The sequence below is a fragment of the Nannospalax galili genome, unplaced genomic scaffold (assembly GCF_000622305.1).
Source record: "Nannospalax galili isolate Female #2095 unplaced genomic scaffold, S.galili_v1.0 scaffold974, whole genome shotgun sequence".
Lineage (NCBI taxonomy): Eukaryota > Metazoa > Chordata > Mammalia > Rodentia > Spalacidae > Nannospalax > Nannospalax galili.
In genome coordinates, this window is record NW_008335438.1 from 1245840 (window position 1) to 1269598 (window position 23759).

General features: G+C 37.8%; 1 protein-coding gene across 5 annotated transcripts in view; it reads left to right on the plus strand.

Annotated features, from left to right (window-relative positions):
- Positions 1 to 23759, plus strand: part of Vti1a (vesicle transport through interaction with t-SNAREs 1A) — a 368172-nt gene that overhangs the window by 93280 nt on the left and 251133 nt on the right. For 4 of the 5 annotated variants that reach the window (XM_008830172.3, XM_008830169.3, XM_008830173.3 and 1 more), the window contains one exon: positions 703 to 787. In XM_008830172.3, coding sequence (XP_008828394.1) covers positions 703 to 787 — 85 coding nt within the window. Of the gene's footprint in view, positions 1 to 702; positions 788 to 5515; positions 5820 to 23759 lie in introns of those variants that run through there. The other variant, XM_029562099.1, reaches the window with a different exon arrangement.

Genomic DNA, 23759 nt, shown 5'->3' on the forward strand with positions numbered 1-23759 from the left:
TTTTTGCAAGAGATGATTGTAATTAAGTTGACAATCCAAAACACTATGTGTCAGAAGTTCACCTTCACCTAGTGCCATATATTTGGGATTAAAGCCGCAGCTCTGCACCTCAATGTAAATGGAGAAACGTATGTCTCCCATTTCTTGGTAGTCGTCCTGAGTCGTCTTAAACTAAGAATGCTGTTTAGTATTCCATTTTAGTAGCATGTGTTGTTCGAGATGCCATCCTGCTACACATCCAAAATTGAGAGGCATTCCTTAAAAAGAAAAAAAAATTAAAAATTACTGTCTGTAGAAATCAATGGACCAAGTGAATGTTTAAAATGAATTGCATTTTATAAAAAATCAGCACAAATAGGGTTTATTGAAACACTAGTGTCTCATTTGGGCTAAACAGGAAAGATCCAGTTGGCTCTGGTCTTCATACACCTCTCAATGGTGTGGAGTAAAATTTGTTGTGGCCGCTCACAACATGGGGCTCCTTTAAAAAAAAAAAAAAAAAAAGATGGTCCACATATGATGGATTGGAAATCTGTCCATTGTTCTGGTTTCTCTAATGAACTGTTTGCTAAATAAAAATTAACTGTAATGAATTGTGCCCCCTCCACACACAAATGCTAGGACATACAAAGGCTTTATTTTTTTAAGGCAAAAAAGAACATTGTAGCCATCCGTCTGATTTCCCCCCTTTTTCTTTTTCAGAGGGCACATCTGTTGGATAACACAGAGCGGCTGGAAAGGTCATCTCGGAGACTAGAGGCTGGATACCAAATAGCAGTGGAAACCGGTAAGAATTCTGAGAGTGAGCAAATTGTCTTGCTTATGCACAGCAGTCTTCACAACACATGACATTTCAGGGAAACTTCAAAGGAGCAGCAGAGACAGCAGCCCGAGATGTGGTTTACATATTGGGGAGACAATTGGGAGCTTATTTGCGCTTATCTTTTTTCAAGTTAAAAGGCATGACATCTACTGAAAACAGTTCCTGAGGTTTAAAAGTATACATCTGAAAAGAGATGGAATACTTTGTCTAAATTCTACATTTGTCTTAATATGCAGTTACATGTTGTCAGTTTACCCACCCGTGATGATGGCTATTGTGCCACATAGCCTCGGTTGTTTGTAACTTTAGGTTTGAGTCACATATATAAAAATTAACATTTTAATCAGTCTGAATGATATGGACTAGGGACAAAGAACTAATGATACCTAGCTTACTTTATTTTTCCTGCTGTTGAAAATGACTCCTTTAATGATTTTCTTTTTGGATTATAAATAGATCCTATAAGCAGGTATAAAAGTATCTACATAATATCAAGGCTAATATTCATGATTATCTTATTAGCATTAGTTAATGCTATTGAAACTTTGGTTTGAATTGACATTAGTCATTAATTTCAGAAAATATAATCAAAACTTTTCTAATTCTAGTCTATTCAAAATAGACAGGTCTTTCATTATAAATATTTCATGAAATGAGTATTTTTATTCAGCAAGTAAGCATCTGCTAGCACCTTCGTGGTCACTATTTTCTTACTTTTTAGCTACACTTTTTGTTTTATTTTCTAAAACACAGATTATATATAATGTATTTTGTATATTTTGAATTGCTCTTGTCTACCATATAAACTACAAAAGCATGTGATCAGCAAGATTTCTGTGAATTTGTTTTAATTTAGTGTCTCCAGAGTTTTTCTTTTGGAAGAGTGGGTGTGATCAGAGTGATTCCAGGCCCCTCTTCTGGAATGGCCAGTGTGCTGGTCCTGGGTTCAGGTTCTCCTGGATTGTCTGGTTTACATGCTGAATTCTAAAGAACTAAATGAAGAGACTATAAATGTATTAGTGATGAGGAAACTGAAGACCACAGGCCTTCTCAGCCCTTTAATAGTATGAGCTGTCATTTTCCTGAAGTCATGGTAGACCAACTCTGCCCTGACTGGTTGGGCCGCCTTCAGAGTTGACTTTTGGGAAGAATATGAGTAACGGAAGGAGCCACATTCCAGTTCTGGCTCCTTTTCTGTGACTGAGAATCTCTCATCACCTCTCTGAGCTTCAGTTCAGTCTTCAATAAAATAGAAGTAAATTACACAGTTGCACCTCTGAATATTACTTCTCTGTTTTGTGTGGGGTTTTTTTGTTTCTTAGGAAAGGGTCTCGCTATGTAGCCCTGACTGCCTGGGATCTCATTATGTAGACCAGATTAGCCTTGAACTCTGCCTCCCAAGTGCTGGGAATATCTCAGTTTTCTTAATGAAGAATGAGATATGTTAATGTGCTTAATATACCATAAAATGCATATATATATAAAAGTAGTATTATGGTGTGGCCATTTGGTGATATATAATTATTATCTTATGGAAAATATTTTTGTGTTGTATATGAAATTTCTATATTTTAAAGGAATAGAAAAAAGGTATATGGCTTTGGCAGTCTTTAGGGACAGTGGCACTATCCAGATTGAACATTACATTCATTAATGGACCTTCTTGACCAAGCATCCATTGATAAGCCGCGAATTTCTACATGAGCCTGGATTAGACTTGCAAAGGAGGTAGACTTGACGTGTCAGTGATCACAGGGTCTGACTTGGGTGATTGGACACTAGGTGGGTCTCCTTTGTCTCTCTTACTATATTAGTCATGTAGTTCCTTCCCGAAACTGAATGACATCATCAGCGAGAAGATCACCTATTGATCACACTTGTAATACTGGATGGGATTTGGTAGTTAATTATTTTGGTGTGCGAACAGTACAGTGTAGAGAATATGATTATAGGTTATCCATAAATTTTATACATTAGATGTTTATGTCACATAAGGCTTGGGAAGTTCTGACAGACTACAGAGCTGGGTCTGGGAGAAGGAATAGAAATGAGAATCAGGACAGATTGCAGGCAGCCTCTGCCTAGACGAAGCCATCTTGCTGATTCATTCTCATGGATGAGTTTGAATGTGTAGTACATGACTAGTCTGGGACAAAGTCACTTTCCTGTTCTCACCATACCTTGTAGTGGGTACTCTGTCACTTCTGAACTTGCTGCATCCCTGCCAGCCTCCGTGGTAATTGTGCTTAGTAAGTCAACAGCTCTGAGGTTTGACTATATGTAAATGTGTGATACTCATGACTTCATTATAGTAGCAGTTGAAAAAGAGCATGTTTCAAAAGGAAAAAGCAATTTTTTGAGATAGGTCTCGTATAGTCCAGACTGGCCTCAAATTTACCATACACCTAAAGATGGCTTTGAACTTCTGATCCTCCTGCCTCTACTCCTCAAGTGCTGGGATTACAGGTGTCTGCCACTGTATTAGTCAGGGTTCTCTAGAGGAACAGAACAGCTTACCTTGAACGTGTAACCACAGTTGATTCACACTTCAAATTCTGAGACTGTGGTAGTTGCTCAGTCTATCTGGCACTGGCAACCTGGAATATTCCTGAAGATCCGCTAGTCCTCCACCAGTGATAGAAGATGGGAAGCACTGGCTCTAGTGTCAGCAAATGAATCAGCAGCAGCAACAGGATAAATCAACTCAGCAGTGAGAGAGCAGGCAAGACAAGCAAAAGGCAAATCATCTTCTTCTGCCATGCCCCTCTTATCTGGGCTCTGCCAGAAAGTGCTGCTCACATTTGGGTGGGATTTTCCACATCAGTTAAAGCAATCAGGACACTTCTTCAGTTGAGGCTCCCTACTGGAGTGATTCTAGTTTGTACCAAGTTGCCATTAAAACCAACCATCACAGCCACCATGTTTGGTTTATTCAGTGCTTGAGATTGAACTCAGCTTTGTGCATGCTAGACAAGCACTGTACCAACGAGGCTACATACCTAATCAAGTGTCCTACCACTGAGCTCCATCGCTAATGCTCAAAAGGAAAAAAAACCTTTTAACAATTACTAGTTTCTCTTGATGGACTGCAAGGAGAACACACGGAGGAGCTGAGTGACTTTTGAAGCGTCAGGCGTAGAGTGTGATTTCCAAGTTCTATGCTATACTGTCAGAGTTTTCTCCAAAATGGGAAAAGGAATAGAATTCTGTAGCTTCCTGTAATGCTATTGTATCAATTTGAGAATTACACTTGGTCTAAAATGATAGTGCTTGTATTATAAGGTAATAAAGGACAGCTAAACAATATAATAGCAATAATAGTTATTTTTTTCTTTACCTTAAAAACAACAAAAGTGGCAGCCCTACTTTGGACTCTCTGAGATACTTTTTGAAATTTTACTTGAGCACAAAATCTAGGAATTACCACCTGATGTGCAGAATCATAGAAAGTCACCATCATCCACTCTGTCATCAGTCAGTTGTGCAACTTGAGAACTCACACAACCACTCTGTGTGCTCTCATGTTTGCCAGATGCAAACTTGGCACTGGATTCTTTCGAGTCTGTAAAGTTGTTATGAAGTAAAATAAGGTCGTTTATGTAGAAGTGCGTAGAAATTAAAGAGAGCTCTAAATTTTATGATTTTTATAAATTGCCATAAGTGATTAACTTTCAATTTTTTAAAAAATTGTGATTTTTCTATGTATAACGATAGGAATAATTGGCAAAATACTAAAATAAAATAATATCTAGGATAGGCTGGACCAGATTAGGGTGCATATTACTTTACTTGCTAGTATCTTCCTAACAAATTATGAAATTCATCTCCTAAAATTCATTTTAAAGTTGTTATCTCTTCTAGAACATCCACTGTGCTGAGGGCACATGCCCATAATGAACGTGTGATTGCTTTTAAGTATCACTTACATCCTGATATGCATTGAATTTAATACCCATCAAGTTGCTTTCCTGGGTCGCTCCCTGTCTTGAGAAAACTGACATATTACAAATTAATTGAACTTGATAAAAAGGGGCAGGCAAGAAGAATCTCTAGCTGATGGCTCTGGAAGCATGAATACAGTTGTAAGCTTGAGACCATGAATTCAGACCCTAGAACCCATGTCAAAACAAAAACAAAATAAAAACCAGCCATTGTGGCACATACATGTAATCTCAGTGTTGGGGTGGTGGAGACAGGTGTATCCATGGGGCTCTCTGGCCAGCCAGCTTAGCCTACTAACCAGCAAGACCCTATCTCCCAAAACAAGTTAGACAGTGTCCTGAGAGACAACATCCAAGATAGTCCTCTGACCTCCACATATATGCATATCCATGTGAACTTGCACACACACACACACACAAGAGTTGACACTACGTTATTCCAGTCAGTGTAAGACTTGACATCAAGAAAGGCGATTAGCAGACTCATTCACAAAGGTTTTTGGAAGCAATCATCATGGACCAGATACTGTGATGGTTGCATGAGCCATAGGCTTGATCCAGTTTGACATGTCTCCCAAGGTCTGATTCAGGAATCTTTCTGTAGAAAAATGATGCTTCCTTTTTCTAGTTACTATGTGTGATTTCTAACTGTAGTGATATTCAATTTCTTCAAGGTCAGGGTTCAAAATGCTGGATCATCTACCCTTTACTCTGAAATTGTGATTCTTTTTTTTTCCCTCTAGTTTTAAAGGCCTTGTGATTGTCCCACCCTGTGCTCTGTGTGAGCATAGGTCACCCACACTGCATTCCAGAGCTGCAGGCCTGCTGCATTCATTGACTCACATCTTCCGTCATGATGTTCACTGTTTGCTGGCCTTGGCTTTGCTGCCCTTGAGCCCCTAAGCCTGGTATGTCAGTAGTCACCAAGCTGCCTAGCCTTGACTTCCATTTGTTCACTCATGTCTTCACTTGATCTTAGCTGCCTGATGAGGAGCTGCACTTCTGCCAGTCTTCCTGCCAGAGAATAGGGTGCTCCATCCTTCACCCAAGGCCTTATGTGGGATAGTGACTGGGCATAGGAGAAACCACACAGTGTGTATTAAACATGTAATATAGTCCACATGCTGTCCTCAGTATTCTGTATTCATTATGTCTTCATTAACCTCTTCACATCCCTTTGAAGATGAGAAAAGAAGTTCTGGAGAAAGGAAGTCATTTTTCCACACCTCTAAAGCTAGGGGATGGTGCAGCCAGATCATCTGACTCTGCATTGTTAGTCAGCAGATGGCACTCAGATACAAATGGCTTCCGCATGGCTGGATTTTCCAAAGTGATTTGTTGTAGGAAAACATGTCATGTTCTCACATGTATTAATTTCCTTTTCCTATAATTTATTTGAAAACTAACCACTGAAACTATGTGCTAGATATTAAGGATCTAGTATTGAAAAAGAAAGGTAAAGTACCTGTTCTCAAGCAGTTTATAAATAGGGGGAAGAGGCTGAGCAGAATGAGATGATAAATAAATGAACAGAATAAATGGTTTCACATAGTGGTTAAATGAAGCAGGCTAACTGATGAAGGCTGCCTTAGGTTGTCCACTTAGAAAATCCCTCCCAGAGGGATTGTACGTGTGCTGAGTGTTGTGTGGTACAGAGATGTCATTGGTAAGAAGACCAGGGCCGGATGGCTCCAGGAGGAAGGAAGAGCAAGCACAAGGACTCCAAAGTGAGGTGTTTGGATTGAGCGCAATGGGTAAAGTGTACTTGGGCACAGCATTTGGGCACAGTAGAGACTGGTAGGGGCAGGTCTGGGGGCCATGGAGGATGGAAAGGAGCCTGGATTTTGCTTAGTAACGTGTTTGGTGTCTTTGGAGGACTCTCAGCCACAGTGGCCTGTTCTGAATTGGAGGAGAGGAAGGATTGTGGGAGTGGACAGGCAGGCAGGTGGAAGCTCATTACAGCAATCCAAGGTTTGGTCTTTTTTCCAATTCAAAGTACTGCTGAAGAGGTTTGATGGTGAAGATACAAGAGAAATGATAAGCCACTTTAGAAAGAAGATTGGGAACAAGGAGCTTGAAATGTGTTACTGACTTAATTTTTTGTTGTTTGACAATTTCATATATTTGTATAATAAATTTTAATCAGCTGTCATGAGTTCCTAAAGATGTCCTTAAGGACATTCCAAACAAATGGGGACTTAATAGTCTTTACCCACAAACAATGGCCAACCCATTAAGCTGGGAATATTGAATATTTGTGATTATAAATCTGAGGTGGAAACAAAGTTAATGATGAGTAATATATTATTGAGTATTGAATTATTGACTTGATGAATAATATATTATTGATAAATTGATGATTGTGCTCATTTTTCAGAGTTCCTGAGAGGCATATTAAAATAATATATATAGAGAGAGAGAAGGGTTATATAGGATGCCTCACAAAAATACCATTTCCCCTTCTTATAATCTTCACTTCAGGAAGGTTCTAAGTACAAATATATACTGCCACTTTAGTTAATTTTCCAGAAACCTAAAGAGGAAGAAAGTTACTTTCTTCCTCTCCAGTGTGGGATTGGAGGCCAGCAACCTAAGCATTCTCTGGGAACTTGTTAGAAATTCAAGATATTGGGTTCCACACCAGGTGTATTGAGTCTGATTTGTACTTTTAACATGATTAGCTGTGATTCATCTGCACCTTAAAGTTAAGCAAGATGCTGACTTTACAAATATTATCATTTAGTATTTATTGGAACTAGATAAAAGTTATTAATGAACTCATATATGTGTGTATATTTATATTTATTAAAACATTTATAAAAGTTTGGGTAGGTAGTAAGGTATAGCTAATATATACATTCACTGTGAAGCAACATCACTCTATGTGCTAATATAAATGTTTGTGGTTGTTGGGTATGTACATCACTCTATGTGCCAGTCTAAATATTGGTGGCATTGGGCATGAGGAAGGTCTTATTTAGGGCTATCATAATTATTTTAGCCCCGTCCTCTCTTACTTTGCTTCCTGGCTTCAATGAGATGGGCAGTTTCCTCTGCTGTACTCTTGCTACAATGCTCTTCCTGGTCACAGGCAGCTGTGAATTGAAGTCCCATAAACCGTGTGCCAGAATTAACCTTTTCCCCTTATAACTTGATTATCTCAGGCATTTTGTAACAGTGACAACAAACCAACATAATTTCCTTTATATCTTTATCTGAAAGCCTTGGCTGAACAGCTGATAGAGTCTTCTAAGACTTTTGTAGTATTCTATAAAGAAGATAAAAATAAGACTCTAATACTACAGCCTTACCTGTCTTTTGCTTCTTGGTATATTCTTTTAATTCATATTATTATTATTATTATTATTATTATTATTTTCAGCCCATTATAAACTCATTTAGAAGTTTTAGGCAGATTAAGAAACATGTATTAAGACATAGTACTTATCAAACTTAAAGCCATTATTTTTATCATTTAAGTGCTTCCCTCTGTATTTACTGACTATATTTGTCTTCTACTTCTTATCATTGCATTCTTGTTCTTCTTCCTTTACCATCTCATTTTCCCTTTTAAGCAATGTTTTGAATTGTTTACTAGTATATCCATTTACAAGGTAATGGTTTCATTTAAAAATATAAATCATCAAATGTGGGCCAGCATGATGTCTCAGCAGGCAAAGGTTCTTCTTCTTTTCTTTTCTTTTTTTTTTTTTTATCTTTTTTTGAGACAGGGTCTTCCTATAGCCCCAGCTCACCTGGAACTCACTATGTAGACCAGGGTGGCCTTGAACTCATAGAGATCTGCCTGCCTCTGCCTCCCAAGTGCTGGGACTAAAGGTGTGTACCACCACACCTGGCTGCAGGTAAAGGCTCCTGTCCCCAAGTCCAAGGGCCTGAGTTCAGTCCCCCAAACCTACATGTCAGAGGGAGAGAACTGACCCTGCAAGTTGGTCTCTGAGGTCTGACTTCTGTGTGGCATGCATCCACCTCCAAATAAATTAATGAATGTAAAAATGTTTTAATAAATCATCAAATGTTTTTATTTATAATCTAAAGAGTAATTGATAAAATAAAATATAATGGGGACCCAGGTTCGAATCCCAGCACCCACATGGCAGCTAACAACTGTCTGTAACTCCAGTTCCAGGGGATCTGAAGGCCTCTTCTGTCCTCCGTGGGCATTGCACAACACGGGTGCACTTACCTACATGTAGGCAATACACTCATACACATAAAATAAGAATATTAAAAAATAAATAAAATATAGTGATAGAAAATAATACACAAAGTTATTTTAGTAGTCATAAACTAGCTTATAGCCAAGCCAACATCTCCTGCAGGAATATTACAATGTGGAAGTCTCCCTCGCCCGATGTAGTGGTAAGTTACTTGATAAGACTATTGAGAATTTAGACCCAGAGATATTTCATATGTGACCCTGCCCTCAGAATTGCTTTTTAGTTGGTTGAGGATAAATTTCTGATTATCTAATATTGGTAAGAGTTGTGTAAGATTATATGAAAAAGGCAAATATTGTATTTCACTCATTCATCAAACTTTCATCGAGACCTACAGGGATAGAAGAAAACTCCAATGTTACAGTTCTGGGTTGTCTGACTAGAGGATATTATGTCCATAAACACTGGTTCCAATTATTGGCTTAGGTCATTTTACTTAAGCACAAGTTGTAATTCAGAAAGCCTCTGCCATCTGTCATGCCCAAATTATTGCAGAAATAGCACATTAATACTTTGTGTTATTCTGTAATGTAAGAAGAGAAAATAGTATTCTACTGCTGGGTTGGTATTAACCATTATTTTCTCTAACCATATATATTTTCTATAGAAAATAAACCTTTGTTGTAGAAAGTTATCTATAGAAAAACTTCCTCTTTTCATTATTTTGAGTGGTAAAGAGTTTTGAAAATCTTAAGGACATCTCTGCTGGAATACAATTTTTTTTTTTAATGCCGATGATTGCTTGACCATACCTCCTGTAAGTTTTCACAAGTCTACCCGCTTGTTAAAACCAAACAAACAAAAGTCATTTAGACATGTATTTGTCACTTTAATTATAAGCTATTAAAGTCATAAATGTCAAAAAAAAAAAAAACCACCTATGATCTTTTCAGGGAAGAACAGTGGCTATCATTTAGGGTGATATTTCTAAAGAGTATTTTTTAAGCTGTACTTAAATTTACTTTGCAAGGTTCTCTCGGCTATTGGCAGGCTCCATAATGTTAAGAAAAGGGCATCATTTAAACCCTGCTTGGAGAACCTTCTCCTTAGTTGGTCCAAGTGAATTCACTGGGTTCATTTTTAATCCATTAGAAAGCATTATACTCATTTTTACAGGTGCCCTACCCTAGGAAGCTCTCACTTTTCCAGTTGGTCTATAAGATATATTTGAGGCCATCCTTATTCTGTTGCGTCTCTATGTGCAGAAGAATGACACCAAAGCAGATGGCTACAATGCCAATTTGCTTTCACGCAGGACAGCAAAGTGTGCTTAAGCTCATGACCTTGTTGTGCTGATCTTATATAACTTTCTTTGGGAGTCTTTTTTTTTTTTTTTAAATCAGGTTTATTTTCCCTTTGAGTCTGACTTCTAGTGCCTAGGAGTTTTCTTTTCAGTGGTGTTTATGTATTTAACAGAATTTTCTGAGGTGGGTGCTTCAGAGTCTTCACAGCATGGGCTCCCATTGGACCAAGACTTTGTGTATGACTTACATGGAGTGGGAAAACTTGATGGGCATGAGCTTTAAAAATGGCTTTTTTTGTGTGTTCCATATTTGAAGCTTTCGACTTCTGCTCATGGCCTTGTTTTGCTGATCTTATATAACTTTCTTTGGGGGTTTTTTTTTTTTTTTAAATCAGGTTTATTTTCCCTTTGAGTCTGACTTCTAGTGCCTAGGAGTTTTTTCAGTGGTGTTTATGTATTTAACAGAATTTTCTGAGGTGGGTGCTTCAGAGTCTTCACAGCATGGGCTCCCATTGGACCAAGACTTTGTGTATGACTTACATGGAGTGGGAAAACTTGATGGGCATGAGCTTTAAAAATGGCTTTTTTTGTGTGTTCCATATTTGAAGCTTTCGACTGTATTTCCTGTTGGGCTACAGTGTTTTCCAACATTGCCCAAAGAGAACAAAGTTAACATTAAAAAAAATAATTTTTTTATTGAAGGATACATTTTCCAAGGAAAGTCCTTATCAAAGAGGCTGTCGTGGTGGGCCTGCATTCATGCACGGTGCTGTGTTGCCCTTTTGCATCTTAAGATACCAACTCTAAGTCATAGTTGAATAAATATCTATTTATTTAAAGAGAGGAAGAAATCACCCCAAAGCCAGATGAGGAAAAGGCCTTTAGAAACTGCCACTTGTTGTTGGGAAGTCCTGCCTGCCATCTCCCTCCATGGGGCCCAGTTTGTTGCATTCACTTGTTCCCCACCCTGGCTTACATTAAAAGCTTCCATATTTTCGTTCACATGAAACACCTTTACAATGGAGCTAATTGTCCTTTTTTCCATTTTCAAAGTTCCTTGCAATGCACGACTCTTAAACAGACCACTGTGGAACATTAGCATTTATTCAGCAAACAGTTTGGGGGCCCTAAGAAATTCTAATTGGGTTCATTAGACACCCACTGGTTGTAGTTCATCTCCAATACAGCATGAAAAATACTGCCTTAAATTCATGTGATTAGGTAAACTTTCATTTGGAAGTTAAAACAGTGGAGAGATTCATCCCACCTAGAGGGAGAGTCAGTAGACTTTGTCATTGAGGAAGGGGCAGACCGTGGTACTGTCCTAGGCACATAGATGGAAAGCTCCTTTAATAAAGTCATGAAGTATCTACAGATGAATACTATTAACAATGAACCCCCATTCAGCAGACTTACACTTGTTATTTCATGGTGTCTGTCAGTCAACAAAGTAACTTATCTGAAGTAGAAGTGATCGGAGCAGGTTGAGTAGACGGATCCCTGAAAGACTTCTCCAGCTGAGTCCTCCTTGTCAACTGAAGGTGTATTAAGTTTGAACTAGGCTTCATGAGGAAATGGCCACTTTTTGTCTCCCTCTCCTATTAGTGTATCTTTGAATTATCTATAACATTCAGTGTTCTCTGCAGATCTAATGATAATAGAGGCCTGTAATCAAAACAAACAACTGCCTGTCCCCCTAAAAAAATAATTCTGTCCTGAGAAGACTGCACAGTCGTACAGGATATACCAAGTTTCTCACCAGAGTTAGTTTGTTAGCAGAGGACTTTTATAAAATCATTCAAATTTTTCATGTGGGTAAGTTAAAGAAATTGACTGGAGTGACTTTGTTAATATAAAAAGGAGATCTTAAAAAAAAAAAGCCACAACACTGACTCTAAAAGTTAAGTATGAAGATGGACCAAATATGTTCCTGCCTCGCTGTATGGCCTGCCAGCTGTGAGTGTTCCTACTACAATGAATCCCCTCATTTTTATTGCTCTGTGCACGGTACAGTGTTTCATTTTTCTTCCTACTTGGGCTTCCTGTAGAATACACACCCCATATAGTTCTTTAAATTCATACTGTTGCGAGAACAAGTAAGTCTTTCTGTTCTCTCCTTTGTTAACTGTAAACCTTGTGGAGCAATAGTTCTTTCGCGCCCTCTGCAAGTTGCTGGACTCCGCTCAAATTAAACACCATAAGATTATCAGCAGGTTACAGAGGTGGAGTGTATCTTTCTCTTCCGAACTTTTGTATAGAGTTGTCTTGATCTGAAAAATGCTAACAAATTCAAACAAGCTAATTGTCGCCCACCTGCCTCTTGTGAATCGGAAGTTCCATGTCTTCCACATGTACTGTTTTCACTCTTCTTTGAGGATAAAAAATTGTGCATATAGAATGCATAGGAATTACTTCTTAAGCCATGTGCCTGGTTATGTCATCCATCTTTAATCTATAGTGGAGCAAGGTGAAGGATGCACAGAGCTTTGCAACTTGACAGAACCAGGTTCAGACCCTGGCCCTGCCTCTTTAGAACCAGCAGATAGTAAGAAATTTCCTCAGCCTTCCTTGTTCTTAGTTTGCCATAGATATAAAAAAATCTTTACAGGTCTCTTGTATGGATTGTCATGAGAGGTGGAGAAGTAAACACCCAACACAGGTGATCAGTGCACATTATTTTCCATTCACACTGGTTTGTATAGTAGCACCAGCTGCTATAATAAATAGACTTGTTACTCCAGTGGCTTGCCATAGTGACATCTCTTTCTCCCTCTTGGAACAGTCTGAGTGTTTTGAGTGAGCAGACAGCCTTCCATGTGGCGATTCAGAAATCCAGATTTCTCCCACATGTGGCTCTCTGCCCTGCCCTGAGCTTTGGAGTCCTCTACATTTGGGAACAGCAAAGCAAGGAGAATGAGAAGTAGCCATCCGCTTTTGAGGTGCCACACTGATTCTCCTGGAACCACTGGCGGTCACTGCATGGCTTATGGGTGTCCCAAGAAGCAAGGAGGTTAGGAAAGACCACTTTCTCACATAATGGCTTCTTACTATTTATTTCTTGCTTATTTCATTGACTAAGTTGCTAAAGCCCCAACTAGTAATCGTGAGGTGGGGAAGGGATGGAGGAGAGAGGACTGACGGGCCAAATTGGTGATTGGAATTTTCTAGTCTTTATGACAAAGGAGACTTTATTTTCTGTTGTCTATGTTTCAGTAATAGATGCATTAAGGCATCCAATATTGTATGCTTTCTTTTTCTTCCAGGATTTATATTCATTCACTTCTCAAGTTTATTTATATTCCTTAGATCTGTAACAAAAGATTCTTCCACATGTGTTTTTGTCTGCATGTTGACAATATATACTGTTCTGCAAATGTATACATTCCATTTCTAAAGCATTACAAACTGTCACAAAAGGAACTTGAGATATGGTGACTAAAATATATGTTATCCTAGATGGCATCCTAGAACAGAAAAGGAACATTAGGGAAAACCAAGGAAATGCAAATGACATCAATATCAGTTAATACAAATGTATCAGGTGCTGGAGAAATACGTTAGTTGGTAAAGTGCTTATTCCACAAGCACAAAGATCTGAGTCCAATCTGCAGAACCCACATCAAAAAGCTGGGTGTCAAGGTACACACCTTTAATCACAGCACTCAGGAAGCAGAGATAGGTGGAGCTCTGTGAGATCCAGGCCAGCCAAGTTACAGGCCAGATGAGGCTACAGGGAAAGACCCTGTCTCAAAAACAAACAAACAAAAAATCCCCCGAAAACAACAAACAGATGGGTGTGGTAGCACTTGCCTTTTCTTCCAGCACTCTGGAGGCAGAGGCAGGGGATCTCTGTGAGAATCTGAGGAATGACACCCATGGCTGTCCTCTGGCTTCCACATGCATATACATACTCATACACACATGTACACACACACACACACACACACACACACACACATTTTGGCTCATTAATTGTGGCAAATGTACTGTAGGACTGCGTGTAGAGGTAAGTTAGGAACTCTATGTGTCATCAGATTTTTCTGTCTGCCTAAAATTATTTGAGAATAAAAGGCTTATTTATTTACAGGCTGGATTGTTATCATAATCATCTCCATAGTTAACTAGTGCCCATATTAGACTATTTTTCTTTGCTTCAGACCTGGCCTCTCCTTTTTAAACATTTTTTTTAATTTATTCTCTCTGTAGATACTTTTTTCCTTTTCTGTAACCGATAGGAACTTGTCTGTATGCAATCATCTTGCCCAGAGTTTGGCATTAGTGAATACTCAGGCCTGTTTGTTCTTTCCTTCTTTCTTCCCACTCATTTCCTAAATGCTTCTGCTAATTCCAAAAAGAACAATGTGAACTTTTATTTGGCAATAGAAGCAAGTTAATAGATTTCTCAATTTCATGACTCTAGGACATATTCATAATCCGTGGAACTGTGGCCCATTCCTATGGTCCTTCCCTAGCCATCTTCTTTAAGATGAGAAGGAATAAGCAGACCACTTTACTTTTTAGATTAATGAAACTTGATATTCTTTTCTATATAGAAAAGCACAATGGACTATATGGTAACAATTAAATAATTGCATAAGAATAATGAGATTACAGAGACTTTTTCCTCTTCATAATTTCCTAAAATGTCATGATTTAATTTTACAGTTGAAAAATAATAACTTTGGGGCTAAAGAGATGGCTCAGAGGTAAAGAACACTGGCTATTCTTGAAAAAGACCTGGGTTCAAATCCTGGCACCCACATGGCAGCTAACAACTGTCTGTAACTCCCGTTCCAGGGGATCTGACAGCCTCTTCTGTCCTGCACAGGCATTGCACGACGTGGGTGCACTTACCTACATGCAGGCAATACACACATATAAATACACAAATAAAATTTAAAAAAAAAAGAATAATAACTTTAAGGTCTGGGGATATAGGTCAGTGATGGAGCACTTGCCTAGCATGTGCAAGGCCCTTGATTTGGTGATTCCCAGCATCATAGTGTCCCCTACGTCACCCCCTCCAAAACCCAGAGAGCAAAACAGAAGATGCACAGAAAAGTTGTTAGAGTCAGAGGCTGAGAAGCTGTTTTCTGGATTTGACATGCCCATTGCTATCATGAACATAGCAGCTGTGGATACTTGCATCAGATCTGGACACACACACACACACACACACACACACACAAACACACAGGGGCACAGCAAGAAAGTAAGTGGGGACAAGTTGGAGTATGGGAGACAGAGAAGGAGGATGAAGATAGTCACACTATATTGCATACATGTACAAAATTAACCAAAAAGTTTAATAGTGCCAAAAACCTAGCCTGGAAAAATTACTTAACGTCATAGTTTTTCATGTACACACTGTACGTATACATACAGAGATTCCACTTGTCAATAGCAATTATTTTGTTTCTATTTATTAAACTGCCCCATTCATAATACTAGGGTTTTTAATCTAAAGGTCAGTATCTTAAAAAAACTTTACTGTATCAGATTTTTTTAAAACTTCCCCTATATTTTTAACTTCTTTGCCCTGTTTCTTCTGAGTACTCCATCTTTATAATGGTGATTTCTTGGCAAACACAGCTGCACCCATTTCAGCAGAATTTCTGTATGGAAGGAAAGAAGCTCCAATCCAGATTTGTTGACAGTTGAGATCTTGTATTGACCTTAGTAGGTATTAACTTTTGAGATCAATAAAGAGCTGTTATTGACCTCAAACAAAAGCCAGTGCCTGCTTGCTAATTTGTGACTTGTAAATGTTACACATTTTGTTCACTTTTACCCTACTCATTTCAGTGTCCTTTAAGAAGTCTTTACTATTTCTGTTAGAGATGATCATGTCCAGATCAACATTTTAGTTTGCGGGTTTAAAGAGATGATTATTGTGCACTGAGGCCATTTATTTTAGTTTCTTTTAAAATTATAGCTGGCTGAGATTCCTGCTGTTCAGGAATATGAAATATACTTTGCTACATTTTATTTAATATAGTAGTTAACTTTTGAAAGGCAATTTAAAATGATCTATAGCTCATAGCAGGGATTTTGTACCTATATATGAGAAATAAAAAAATTTATAAATACATGTTCTGAAGAGGGACTAATGATGCTTTGATTTTCCCTGTATAAATGCAAAAGATCTACATAGAGGAATGCTTAACCTGTAATTTTCATATGAATAAACATTTAAGCTTTGGGGGAGGAACTTCTTATGTATATATGGATCTTAGAGGCCCATGCTCCTAAAGTTTTATTAAGTGTCTAAGTTTTAGGTATTGGTTGAGAAGTGGCTTTTCAAATCATCATTGTTTTGTTTGTTGACATGGAAATGTCAAATTTTACATAACTTGAAATGTTTTAGCATTGCCTATTGCCTAAATTCAAATGTCAGAACAAAATTTCTGCAAATACATAGCTCTGATATTTCACTCTAAAAAACCTCATAAATGATTCAACGTCAGTTTGGCCTTGTTATGATACAACTTTGAACGCAGGCAGAGGGATATAAATGTGGTTGAGACAATTGTGCATCATTCAGGCAGGTGTGAGCCTCTACTACCACAATCCATTAATGAACATGAGGTTTTTTTTAATTATATAATCATTTTGTCACAGGAATTCTTCAGATATTTCACAACATTACAAAAATAGTGGTTTCGGTCTTGAATGATAGAATTTCTTTGTATTTTTACTCTAATTTCTGAAATTCATTGTCATGGGAACCATATTATCTTTTTAAATTCCTTTTAAGAAATAAATGCTTTATAAAACATAATAAGAAATGAGTGCTTTATAAGACGTTTAAAAAAAAAAACAGAAGCTAAATGGCCCATTGAAATCGACCTACTATTAATTTGTTCTTCCAAAGTTTACACTGCATCTGTGCATTTAAATTTTAAAAATGAAAGCAATAGTAAGCCCTATGGATTGCAAAACTGACAGTCATTTGACACAGAAAACTAAATCTTGATGCTTAGTATCTGTTATTACTAGTTTTCATTTTTATTTAAAAATCTCAAATATTATTGACTATACTGAGAGATTAATAGTTTGAATAAAATACCTTCATTGGTGCCATGTTTTTATATTAAGTATTTTGTTTCTTGTGGAAGAAAATTTTCCCCAAGGGGCCCTTATCACTTGAAGAGTCTTATTTTTATACATGTTCGTAATAGCCTATTTTACTTCTCTCCTAGGGCATAAAGTTTTAACAATTTAAATATTTAGCTTTTCAATATGATAAAATTGATATGTTTGGGATATTGCTAGTCCAGAAACAAGTCATAGCATTCAGGTCATAGCATGTTGTGTGTACCTTGGCCAGTTTTCATTTTTCCTCTGCCAGGAGATTAGTGGAAAATAAGCTCTGTAAATTAAATTTTATTGCAAAATTATCTTCCGATGTTCAGCAGTAAAGATAATATTGAGTGATAAGGCTGGAGTGGATTTTGTGTAAAGCAATTACAGCTTGAAGACTACATTCAGGGTGGAAAGTACCACTCAAGGTTTCTTATAATCTGTAGAAAACTTCATTTTGGGAAGTGTCAAAAATTGCCATATCTTATACGGGTGATTATAATACCCAAGGTGCATTGTAATTTGAAAGCAGTATTACTGAAGGATTTGAAGGACTATTTCTATATGACAGCAGGTATATATTATATATTTGTATACCTAAATGCATGTTCATACTTGGACAGTGGTTGTTTCAGGAAGTCCCTCCACCACTGGTATCTTTCCATACAGGCTGCTTTATCAAGACAGTCCACCTCTGTCCTTGGGTGATTGTATGTGAAAGGCAAAAGGAAGATGTGTACTATTGTTTGACTCACATTCTGCACTTGTGTAATGGTTCTTCATTCCAGGGCTCCATGCCGGTGTCTTAATAATTTTATTTATACCTCAACTCTCAACTTTACCTCTACACAGCAATTTCAAACAGATAGTTGGAAACACATTGTTCTTGAATTGGGCGGCAAGTCCTTGATTTGAAAGGGTGGTGTACAAGTCAATCCCAAGGAGGAAAAATGCATGTGTTTGTAAACTCACTTCTCCCGTCTTCAGCCCATGTTTGTTTCTGGGCCTTGTGTTCTTTATTCCTAATATGTAATGAGTGTCTGGTGTGAGCAGGTCAGTGTCACAAAAGTACCAGAGTGACGGAGACGGAAACCAGCATGTGGCTCTAGCCTAAGGAACTGGCAATCTAATAATGTTATACAATAGAAATTATTAAAAAGATCTATTTGTTTCCTAATATAGAGAGGATCTTGTTGTTCTTTAATTTTAAAAAAAATCACATAAAGTCACTTAAAAGAAAAATGATACTTCAGAAGAAGTTACTTTTTGCTTCATACAGAGAGCTTGGAAAAGAGAACTTATTGATCCCATGTACATAAATACTTATCATAGGCTGATTATGAAACCATTGCTTTAGGCCATTCATCCAGCTGAATTGCCTCTATAGCCATCATGAATGAAGACTATAGAGGTTTATCAAGATGAAAATACCCCATTAAGAATTGATCTGAAGGAGTTTAGAGAAGCAGAGCCTGAGACCTGGCCCACGAGGCTTTGGCTAGTAAAAGTTCACTTAGTACTAGGCTTAGACCAGCACCACAGGCCCCAACTTTATTAGTGTAGAGATAAGCTGATTAGGTCTTGTCAATCAAAGGTGCCCATATCTCGATTGAGAGACACAGACTCTCTCCATTTTTCTTCAAGCATTGAAGCAGGCAACAAAGAGAGAGATGTGTGGTATGCATCCCTATGGTTGTCACCACGCAGGGTGCAAGGGTCCTGTGATGATGTGATGACTGTATTAAAGAGTACATCAATTTGTTTTAAAGTGTTTTGATTTTTTATGGTGGCATTAAGAGAGAGAACATTGTGGTTGCAGCTTTACTAAAGCAAAGAGTTCCAGAAGAAGAAAAAAAAAGTGTTTCTTTGAAGCCTACCAGGGCTTTGAATCTTGCTGTGCCAATGGGCGCTTAAGTGTTCCTGTAACTGGCAACCTCAGATCTACCATCAGCTTAGGAACTACCGTCTTCCGAATTATGTATTTAAAGGAATAGGGGGGAAATGGGTAAATTGACGTAAACCGCGTTAATGATTATTCAGCACAGTTTTTAATTGTTGTAAGTGATTTAAGGTTTTGGTTGTTGGTGATATTGATGTATAGATTCCATTATAAATAACATAGATATGTCTAAATGTTCCTCAAGTAGAGATTGGTAACATTGCTCTATTTAATTGTTTTATACACTATAATGAATGTCTTACCTGAACATCTGGAAGATAAACCCAACTAATAAATACAGGGTGTCACATGTAATTCTGTAGGGCTTCTGCTTGAGACCTCATCTCCCACCAGTATTGAGGTAAAGGTAGAGCGATGATGTAGGGAAACCTGGCCTTTTGTTCTTTGTGTCTGAAGTTTGTTCACTGCTGGCCTCCTTTCCACTTCAAATGCAACCCCAGAAAGGGGGCCTTCCCCTTCTTCCCTCACTTTCCACGCACCCCTGGTGCTGAAGTCCTGCTCAGCCACATTGCCACAGTGGATGATCTCTTCATCAGCTATTCCCCTCTTCCCTCCATCCGTTTTGTGACTGACCAATCAGGGAACCCTCTTACTTCCGTGAAATATTTGTTCTGTATGCACAGATGGTCACAGCCATTCTAGGTGATGCTTGTGACAGAACAGAAGTATTGTGCTTTCCAGACTGGGAGAACACTTTATGTGGGTATCCTCTGAGAAAAAAGATTGAGAGACAGTAACATTCTCTAAACTAGAAATGATACTCCATTTACTCTCATACTGATCAGCAGCCAGAATGAAGAGACATGTGTGTGATGGTACTCATGAGAACCTTTAGACAGATGTGTCCTGCCGTAGGTCCTGTGAGATGGTAAAAGCTAGATGTCACTTGAATTTCTCACTGGCCCAGACAGGATTATGACTGTGGTCCTTTGGGCATCTAACCTTGAAAGGCCCTCCCTGTCCAAGTCAGTAGAAAGTTTAGGGTCAGTGTTGCACAAAGTAGTCTTTAATATGGGCAGATTTTCTATTCAGAGTTCTTTGCTTTTAAGACATTTTATTATTGGATTTTTTATTTTTATTTTTTTGGTCTTTTTGAGACAGGGTCTCCCTGTAGCTGCAGTTGTCCTGGAACTCACTATGTAGACCAGGCTGGCTTTGAAATCACAGAGATCCGCCTGCCTCTGCCTCCCAAGTGCTGGGATTAAAGGCGTGCACCACCACGCCCGGCCCTTACTAATTTTTTAATAATTAAATGTTAAAGTACATAACTTGCAAGAATACTTTTAAAAGAAAACGATGACGCATACACGTTGAACATGCAAGCCTCAGCTTTATGTAGGGAACTTGGTGGAGCTCCTTCTCACTGTTTGTGTTTCTAAATACTGCCTTTTAGAGGTGATTATTTTACCTAAAGCTGTCTCCCCCTATTGGCTCCTCCCGCTTTTCCTTGATCTCACTATGAATAATCCATTGCTCATTTTTGCTTGTGTGCTCCCAAAGAATGGACACTTCCTGAAGGACATTTTGACTTAGGATTGAAAGAAATAGGCATCTGTGTTTCTTTACTGTGAATAAAAGTGCTTATTCCAAAAAGTTTTCCGCTAACCTTTTGCATTGCAATAATTAGAGTTATTTTACAGACCACCTTTAAGAAGATACATTGTGGCTTTTTGACATTTTAGAATTTTTATCTGCCTCCCATGGTGGTGAAATTCTTAATGCATTCAAGAAGTTCTCTTAAAAATACTGCTGTTGTTGTTTTAAAGACCATTGCATCTTACTCAGCAAAGTTATAATTAAGAAAGGAATTCTTTACTTAAGCTGGTCTACCAGGCAGCTGGTGTATACTCATTAATAAGTATTTGATGGTAAAGATTTTAAGTCAATAAGGACCCAGGATTCTCTTTTTAATTTACTGCATACTTTAGTTGTTGAGCTGTGTTTCTTCTCTACTATTTACCAATTTTAATTTCCCAAGTTTACTTTGGTAATTGTTTTTAGGCTATAGAATTAAGAGTGAAAATTAGGTTGCAGTGTGATAATAGTGCTCCATTGTGAATTTGGGTATGTTTGTCTCCCTGAAATCCTGAAACAAAGAGTAAAGAGAGAAAAGGTTGCACTAGGGACATTTGCCAGCAGTGGCTTGCCTTTGTGTTGCCATTTCTCGTTCCTGCTGAGAGAATAAGGACAAATATTAAAGGAATCAGCATTAAACTGTAAGCACCATCAGTTTTTAGTGTTGATTTTTGAAAATTGTGGGTTTTTTTTTTCTTTTGCTCTTTTGGCAATTTAACTCAAGTAAAGTAAGATATTTTATGATGATTCTTTGATCACTGATCTAATAACTTCATTCGCATAGTATACGGAATTGTATGCCAGAATCAGCATTTGAAAAACTTTTAGAAATCTTTAAAGAAAGCATTTTTGGGAGGCCTTAGAAATAAATGGAATACTATTATAAACTAGATCTGAGTTTTTTTGTCATTAATAGTCACACTCCACAATTTAAAAAATCTACCATCAAACTCTCTTTATAATGTTCCAGAGTTCACCAGTGCCACTAAATGATTCTCAGTCTTGTTACAGTGCATTTTATTTCATAAAATTAGGATGGATGTTCTGAGCCATTGATGAGCTTTTTACGGGGTGAGGGTGGGGTGTAAAACAAATAATGGCAGGCACTTATTTTTCTGTTCCATGAGTGACATTTTAAATAGTTGTGAAGAATATTCCCAAGTTATAGCCAATTTATCAGGAGTAAACATATGTAACTTCTGGCACTTGAAGTCTGAGCTATCATTATTAAACTGCCAGATTTCAGAAACATGGCGTTTTGTTATTTTAAGCAGTCTGTATTTTTATCATCTCCTTCCCTGGAACATTAGAATGCAGTCAAGAATTGGGGGCCGCAGCCCTCTCCTATGACTGCCTTGCAGTTGTGCTTGGCAAATACTTATTTCTGAAGGAAATTATAAAATGTGAGTATATTAGGATAATTGAGCCTATACTACTTCAGCCTGTTTTTTTAGGGTGTTACATTTCCTAAGTAGCAAATATCAGATAACTGCTAGAAAATGGATAAAGGGCTTAGAAAGCAATCTCATCTTTGGGACAGGGTGTGAATATATAACTATAGAAAATAGATTTTCTTTTATAACATTAAGTGTCTCTTGATTCAGATAGTTTTACCCTCACAATCGCATGTTGTGGGGAGTTCTTTTATACCATTAATAATAACTAAAATGGGATCATCTTTTTTGAAGGAGAGAAAGAGAAAAGAGGGAAAAGGTAGAATTTGAAAAGGGGGGAAATGTGTTCCTGTTCCTTCCCTGAGGCTGAACCGTTTATCACTCTATCCTCATTCGATAAAAGTGAATTTTATAATAAAATTTTCCCTCATCAGGCACTGTCAGAGGAGGTGTCTTATCACTGAAAGGAAAATGACACCGATCCTATCGGAAAGCAGAAATGGTGTCCCCATGTTCCCAATCACAGCTCCTCAGCCCCCATATCTACCTTCTCCACAAACACCAAGCCGTGCTTTTTTCATAAGAACATCAAAACACAGCAAAGTCATTAAAATTGCACCCGCGTAGAGTTGCAGGGACCAGCCGCACTGGCGCAAAATGGGATGTGGGAAAACAGACTCTCTAAATGTGCTAATTCCATTGTCACGTGCTTACGGCTTAATTTTAATCAGTTAAAAAAAAAAGCCACACATTGCAATAAATTGGCATTATCTTTTGTGACACCAGAAGACACAGTTGGTTCAAGGATTTAGAGGGTCACTGGCAACAGTATATAGTATTACAGACAAAGTATTTTTACGCTTGAACTACGGTAGCTAAGGTACAATCCCCAGTTAAGACCGCAGACAAAGACTATAACCCGCGTCGTACTAAGTTCACCTTGCAGACCGGCCTTCCTCCTTGATGGACTTTGTATGCAAAACAAAGAATTTTGAGAATTTTTAAAAGAGTGATTCATTCTTCATATATAAAAAAAATTTTTTAAAAATTAAAAAAAAAAAAAGATCTCTAAGTAGCCTTTCAGAACTGTAGCCTTATCGCATACTTGGCAGTAGACCAAATGGTCTTTCCATAGGCCCTCTCAGTGGACTTGGTTTCCAGCCCTGACGTTTCATTGACTGTTTACATTGACCATTCGACTTGTGAGCCTAAACAAAGATACATTAACACGCTTGAGGAAATGCAAACAGAAAATAGTGTCATTGACAATTGTTGGAGAGCAGCTATGAAAGACTGTCTCTAATGGTCTTAATTTATTAATGTCAAATTAGTACCCATATATTTTTGCACAATTAAGAAATTACTGAAGTAGGACTTACTCACAAATTTAATTTTAATTTGTTCCTTGGGGTTATTCTTAGAATATCCATAGCTCTATTTCAAAACAGAATGATCCCTTAGACACCGACTGGGTGTTCTACATGAGAATGTCTGTGAGTAGT